At 40.9% G+C, this 7,719-nt stretch overlaps 1 protein-coding gene across 1 annotated transcript in view; it reads left to right on the forward strand.

Annotated features, from left to right (window-relative positions):
* ccdc88b (coiled-coil domain containing 88B) overlaps nucleotides 1-7,330 on the forward strand; it is a 77,175-nt gene extending 69,845 nt beyond the window's left edge. Inside the window, exons 26-28 of the mRNA XM_050042742.1 lie at nucleotides 2,170-2,321; nucleotides 6,279-6,623; nucleotides 6,977-7,330. Coding sequence (XP_049898699.1) covers nucleotides 2,170-2,321; nucleotides 6,279-6,623; nucleotides 6,977-7,014 — 535 coding nt within the window. The 3' untranslated portion in view covers nucleotides 7,015-7,330. The remainder of the gene's footprint in view (nucleotides 1-2,169; nucleotides 2,322-6,278; nucleotides 6,624-6,976) is intronic.
* The last annotated feature ends 389 nt before the right edge of the window (nucleotides 7,331-7,719 follow it).

Here is a 7,719-nt window from a genome sequence, read left to right on the forward strand (position 1 = left end):
CCCCAGACATTATGAACCTCAGTAGTGTGACTTGAGGTGATTCTGTTCAAGATGCAAGATGGAAGATGTCCAAACACAACGCTGTTGCATCTCCTCCATGTGTAACTGTAACACCAAAGTTCAGCTTACCCTCTGACATGTTCACAGCTCCATCAGCAAAAGATCTGAGATGTGAATCGCCAACACAAACTACATAGAAAAAAGAAAAATCACACATTACGTTACTGTATACAGTCAGCTATTTGGGGCCAGGCTATTTCCTAGAACAAAGGCATTCATTTCTGAAAGTTACATCACTGCTGCTTTAAATCTTTGAGTTTGCTACAGTGTAACATCTGCAGCCTCTCTTTTTTAATCTGTTCTTACATGCACCATAGAGAGCATCGGAGAGCTAAATATTGTGGTTTCTGTAAAGACATTTGGAAATCACTTACATGTAACCGGTGGACTCTAGTGTGTAGATATAAAGAGGCCCAGCCTGTGGGTATCTTCGGAGGCGATCTCTATTTACTCCTGACAACAAGTGGCAGAAACAAAATCTCCATCATACACAACCATACAAACTCCAGCCCCTGCACAAATTAAGTGACACAGGAATATGTTAGCATGAAATGAACTTATAAACAGCTTAACAGCATTAAATCACGGATATTACCCAAAGAGCAATGTTGCTCACCTCTCCCATGGAGTACAGCAGCAACAGGGGAGAGGCAAGATGGGACACACACCTTTATAGATGGGGTACCCTCAAAGGTGAATGTAGGGGTACAGAAACTGAGTATCAAATGTTCCACATGTTGAGTACGGAGGCCTGAGCGTGTCAGGTATAATCCTTTTGATGAAATAATATTATTGTTCTTTATGGTTACAGAAGTTATGACCGCCCCCCACACAACTGGGGATGATGGTTTATTCTCTGTGTTCTGGTTTCTTGTGTCTGTATCATGATCAAAGGTCTCTTTCTGTTCCTCCTAGTGTGGTACCACACTATAAAAGGAAGACCATACTCTTGTGGTGCCCTCATGAAGACATGTTTCCAGAAATGCATCATTATTAGTGAACTGAGGTGCAGCTATCTCAGTTCATGAGATCATGAATGGTCACTTTAGCAGAATGCCCAATAGAGTGCTGCAGGAATGAGATCCTGGAAATGAGTTTGCATCTTAGCACTCCTAGTTCCCTTGTCTGGAAGTCAGTGGATTTTGGTTAGATGGCTTAAATATGGTCTGTGGCAAACAGAAGCTTTAAGAGGTTTTCATCTTTTGTTCTGTGGCATAAAGTATGTCAGTAAATACCCAGCTTGTGAATTTTGAAGCTTTGACGTGTCTTTAAAAAGTCTGATGTGAACAAGTGGCTAAACACGACTGCAGAGTGTCGAGCCAAACTCTTCTAACTCAGACTTTCCAGCTTAAATATTTATAGTATTTTCCAGTTGTAGTTAGCTAAGTGATGGTGACACTGAAGTCATGCAACCATCATGTAGTTTGTTTATAGCCTAATGTTAGCTTTTCACTTCTGGTGGTTGCATTTACACATCAAAAATCACAAGAGTGGTGTTCATTATCTACCTGAAGAAAACACGTTAGTATCATAAACATCTGTTTGCCACAGAGCTTATTTTCTGCAGCAATCTAAAATCCAAATTAAAAAGCAAATGGGCTTTTTGTCGAGGGAACCAGGGTGATGCTAACTTCCATGCTGGCCTACAAATAAACATCATCCCTGCAGCACTCTGTCCGTTCAACAGGAACTCTACCTGTCTTTCATTGGACAGCTGGCAAGCATTTTGTACCTTAACTGAAAATCTAATAATTAGTATTGTTGTGTACAAATTGCCCAAGTGCATTTTGTCCCCTGTGCTGCAAATTAATATGGAAATGACATTTTAATTATAGCATTTCCAAATAGATTTTCTTGACGTCATGTTACAAAGTGTTTTCTTTGGCATAATAAATGACAGTTGGCACCTTCTCGAGCCCTTTTTTCTAATTTTGAAAACATGCAGCCCTTGTTAGACTTGGCATCCTCCTACTGTTTTCTGGAAAATCAGGGCATTGTGTGTGAGCGCACACAAACACACACACACACACACACACACACACACACACACACACACTCTCCTAGCTCATCCCTCTTTGTAAATGGTCCCTGTCCTCTGTGTCCTCGTAGGAAATCTAACTGGATTGCAGACAGGATGAAGAAGCTAATCAAACCCCGGGGAGTGGGAAAAGAGGGACGTGCCCTCTTCACCGCCGCGGGCAGCGTGGAAAACCTGGCCGACAGCACTGAATTTACATCAGACACACACACACCTCACCCTGGTGAGACCACACATACCCATGGCGCAGCACACTACCTCTCTTTCTCTTTCACACACACAAACACCAGCAGACTGGTTTTCACAAAGATATGCTCACATGCTCACCCCATCAAGCAAGGCTACAGGCATGCATACAAATCATCTCATGACTACCAAGTGTGGTCGGCATTGATACCACTCTCTTCTCCTTAGATCTCTCCCTGTAGAGTGCCAAGACTTACTGAGGCCGGCTTTCTCTGCTAACCACATGTTGAAAGGAAAAGATTCGCGAGGCTTCATCCTCTTTTTATGCACCTTGACTGTGGAATGCATTTTACTGGCGGAGAGAGAGAAAAAAAAACTCTCTGCAGACATTTTCAAAGCCAAGATTTAAGCCGAATCCTGCATTTATGATTTTTTTTTCTCTCCTTTTGACATACTGTTATTGTCCCCATTTAATTTTACTTTTCCTCGCATTGTGTTTTCTATTATCCTCCATAAACCCCTGCTTTCTTAAGCTGTGTGGCAGGGCCAACACTGGGAGGCCTGGCTCTGTCTGCTCCTCAACAAGAGGGCTGCTGGTTGTTATTGCGCCTGTTTCCCACAGAGAGACTCGATATCTCAGCTGCACTCCGATACCCTGTTTTCCATCAAAATTAGCTTGTGTATGTGAGTTTTTTAAACACTGGGGGAAAAAAATGCTAAAAATAGGCGATGAGCTGATTTACAATTGTCCAGGATGCTTTTCACTCTCTTTCTTTTTTTTCTTGCGTGTCAGTACGTCACAGATGAGCCGGAAAACCGGTTGGTAACAGCAGAAAGTGAAAAAAGTAAAAAGCAGCATGGAGGCCAGTGAAAATGTTACGGTGGTTACTCCTTTTTTATTTCTCTTACTTATTCAGTTTCTGTCTCAGCCTCGGTGCCGACTGAAGTTTGCACAATGTTCGAGGGCTGCTTGGACAGAGACAGATATTACTTTGTGGCATGTCATTGCATCATGCGAGCAAGTGGGCTAGAATTAGCATGTCCATCCAGGTGTCGTATTTCCATCACTGCCAATCGGAGCCAGTCGGAGCTGGAGCTAGTAAATACCCATGACTATTGCTGAGACATTTGTCCCAGGCGTGAATGCCGATTGTAACTTCACCTATTAAATATAAAGCCAGATGTTAGCTGGTCTTAGTGGGGGTTTTCCATGGGTAAAGGGGCTCAAGTGGAAGAAACACAAAATCTCTCCAAATGCATTTTAGTTGTATTTTAAAAATGTTGCGTGTAGCAAACACTGTATATAACTGTAAAAATAATTACAATCTCAATTAAATTGCTATTAATAAATTAGATATCTTGTGAAAATACATTGTTTCAGCCGGCCAAGACATTTCTCACACACTCCACTACTCCCTATCTTCTATGTGGCATTTCCCACAACACTGGCATTTAACCCTGAAACTAACCTGCATTATGGCAGGTTAACTTGACCTTAACCACAGGTCTCAGCTCTGTCTTCGGGCCGCAGCTGGTGTTACAACTCTCTGGACAGATCGAGACACGGCAGGTTCTGCCACAGCAATTCTTCATCTCATTAGACTAAGTCAGAATTTATGAATAATTTAAATTATTTCAATTTAATATAATCTACTGTTAAATAGGTTAGGATTGGCTTTTTGAATATAAAGGTCAGACTTCTGTCCATGTTAAGCTCTGTAGTTAGCTGTGTTTTTAGATGTTCTAGAAAAATGTATTTTATTACATTATTTATGTATTTTAAGGGATTGAAGCCTGAAGGACTGGAATCCTATAGTTTTTGCTTTGGCTTCTCTTTTTCTTAAGAAATGTTTTCGCATATTCCTTGAAAAAAAGGACATTGTACTGTAGATACATGAAATTTTCACCAGTGATTGAAAATTACGAGCAAATGCTGCTGGAGAAATATGACAGCAGTTGGCCAAATGGGGGCGCTATTACTAAGGCATAAAATTCAAATCTTGAAAGGCCACGCCCCTCAAACCATAAGTCCAGTCGACTGGAAATTTGACTCACAAGTGCAGCTCAGTGTGCTTTACGAAAAATCTACAAGGCCCCATGGTAAGATTTTCCAACACTTTGAATTTTTTGAATATAATATATTTGACACCTCCTCCTAAACCGTGGGTCCGATTTGTACCAACCTTTCTGTGGATCATCATTCGGTCAAGCTTATTGAAAGTTATCAAAAGCTTGTTGATATCTCTTTGTGTTATGAGGATACTGATGAATGATCTTTAAAAGAGGCCTGGCTCAGCACATAAATAGACCTACCTCCATAACTACAGGGCCAGTCATCACAAGCGTTGTAGGATATGTCCACATAAGTACCTTAAACATACCCTGAGAGTTTTATCCAAATTAACCACTTGCTGGTGCTACAAAGGTGAAAATGGGTGTGGCATAACACAAATCAGATCACAAATTTTAATCAATAATCATTCCAAAACTTGCAGGATATTTGAAATAATAAAGATGAACCATGTGTGCAAAATGATTTTGAAATTGCTCAATTGGCGATGTCACCAGTTTCAAATAGGTTGATAAGCTTTTGCAAAAATTTGGCCATAACTCAATAAACACTTTGTCCAAACATCCCCAAACTCTGTGGATATTTTTAGCTAAGCCATTGAAGCATGTCCCCAAAGCTTTCTGCAATTTACCAACAGAAGGTGACAGTGTCGCCAAAGATGACCGTGGCCCAGCACAGATTTGGACGTAAATGAATGAGCATCTGTGTGATCATGATAAAACCTGTTGTTGTTTTTTGTCAATGCAGGTGTCGTAAACTGTTAAAGGTCTCGATCCAACCCAGCTTTCAACTTTTAGAGGTCCATACTGGCTTCAGTCCCGGAATTGCCGCTTGTGGCTATATTAATATGCTTACAATTACAATTTTAACAGCACTAATAACCTTTTTGCTGACCATGCTGTAGACCAAGTATGAAAGTAGCATTTTCACCATTATAATTTTTCAGCTACTGAAATGCTACATTTTAAAAGAACAAGATGACAGTAAGGCTGAGGTTACTACATTTAAAATATAGCCTTTATATCACAAAACACTGATGCATCCCAGGAGGAACTGCAGTTTACAAATGTATGGATAAATACTCAACACATGTGCTTAATTAACTACATTAATGTACTTTACAAAACATGTACATTTGGATGTTTATGTACTGCTTACAACTGTTGAAAAAGGGTTTATATCAAAGTATGAAGCACTTGAGTTACAGTGCTTCATACTTGAGCTGAACAAAGTGCTTCACAATGCTTCTCATTCACACATTCACACACTCACAGTCTGATGGTTGGCAGAATTTCCCAGCCATCAGGAGCAGTTTTCAGGGGATTAAAGAGACAGTTCAACCAAAATCAAAAATATTTATTATTATTATTATTTATCAGTCTAGATTGTTTTGGTGTGAGTTGCCGAGTGTTGGCTGTAGAGATGTCTGCCTTCTCTTATATATAGTGAAACTCAGCTTGTGCTGCTCAAAGCGCAAATAATACACTTGAAAAACTCAAGAGCAATGTGCAATGTGTTGCTCAAGGACACTTAGACATGTGGACAGGAGAGGCTAGGAATCGAACCTCTAACCTTGTGATTAATGACAGACCTGCTCTACCACCTTAGCCACAGTTATTGTCTTAATTTATCTCTGCACCTGCCATTGTCAGAGTCCCTGAAGCTGCATTTCCACTGGAAGAAAAGTTATGTCCTTTCCTGGTTTGTGCTGTAAAGAAATCAGCAGATATGTCCCACCTGGTGGCACGCCGTGAAAGATTTAGCATAGCAAACCATCATGTTGTGGGTGTACACTGATCATAATATCTCAGAATGCATTATGATTTATTGATGTCAAAATGTCATAATCTATAACATGCTATCATGGCCTTTGTATGAACAAGTGATTTAAGTAAAAATAAACTTCAACTCATTTTCTTTCAGACCCCCGCAGCGCTCCAGTCTCTCCCTCTCCCGCGAGAAAAGCCCCATCCCAGACAGAGCCGGACATCTCATCGCCAGGGACTCCAGCCATGCGCTCCGGCTCCGGGGGCCGTCGAAAGCTGGGATCCCGTCACGGCTGGGGGCTTGGGTTGGCCAGAGGAGGCTCTGGAGTCTCCCAATCCTTCAGTCCTGGTGACCACAAAACACAGCCCCGCCTGCGGCTGCGCTCCAGCCAGAACGCCTCCACTGTCCTCTGGGAGGGACAGAGAAGCGAAACAAACACACCCCAGGCAGCAGACGCACCGCTGAGCAGTCAGGAGAGTGTCGAGGAGGATGAAGGCAGAGGTGAGGTGGAGAAAGTGGAATGAGGAGGATGTGTGTCCGTGTCTGTGCATTTTCAGAAACAAGTAATTTAACAAAATAAGGAAAAACATGAGAATTGTACATTTATTTTAAGAAAATGACTTGTTCTGATGGATAGTTTCAAAGTGTTTGTGTTGGCAAGCATGCCATGTGCTCAGCATTGTGAAAGGTCTGCTGGGGTAACAAATTAAATGTCAAACTGAATAAAAATTGGATTGTAAAAATAAAACTGGCCAGAGTAGCCGTGATGTCTGCAAGCACTCAGAATACTGCTAATTTTCTTTTTAATAAAACATGCATACGCCTGTAAGACTGTGATCTTCTCTTCCTTCCAGACAATCAACAATCCAGTGATGATACCGCGACGACCTGAGACAGAGCTGCAGCCGACTCTCAATTAAAAACAACTGTTTTTATATTATTTGCTCTTGGCACACTGTTTTGTATGGATGACTATTTTAAATATGAGATCCTCCTAGTATTTTTGAATACATGAATGAATAAATCCTTCTGTCAATGATTTGCAGTGTTGCTGAGGTGTGAAGGGGAAGAACAGCCTCTTTAGTATGGAGCCCCAAAACTGACCAGATGTTGTAAAGCGCTATCAGACGAGTCAGTCATAAGACATCACTTTATTATATTATTTATTTCTCTTTCCACAAATCAGTTGGTAAGTTACATTAAAAATTCATTGAAAAATTAAAATTCAATAATTTGTCATCTTCTAGTTCCTCCGTTTTTGGTCTTGGCACAAATGTAATAGTTTCTTCACACACAACATTTGCACCAACACAGGAGGCCACTGTTCGCTCCGACAGTCGCTCTTACCAACAGTCAACATCAGTTTCTTTTAACTATAGTCACGATCATCCCCTAACCTTAGCAAAATGCATTATGCCATTTCATTTGAAGGAGCAGTTTGAAGTCAAGATGACTGTCCTGCTTGCTAGCTTAACTGCAAATACTGCTAGCTAAATGCACTGAGCACCAGCCTCACCTAGCTACATAGCTGAAGCTAACTATAATCATTAAACTACAACAGACAGTAATGTTTATCACCCATATACCAAACTACATT

The sequence above is a fragment of the Epinephelus moara genome, chromosome 4 (assembly GCF_006386435.1).
Source record: "Epinephelus moara isolate mb chromosome 4, YSFRI_EMoa_1.0, whole genome shotgun sequence".
NCBI classification, from domain to species: Eukaryota; Metazoa; Chordata; class Actinopteri; order Perciformes; family Serranidae; genus Epinephelus; species Epinephelus moara.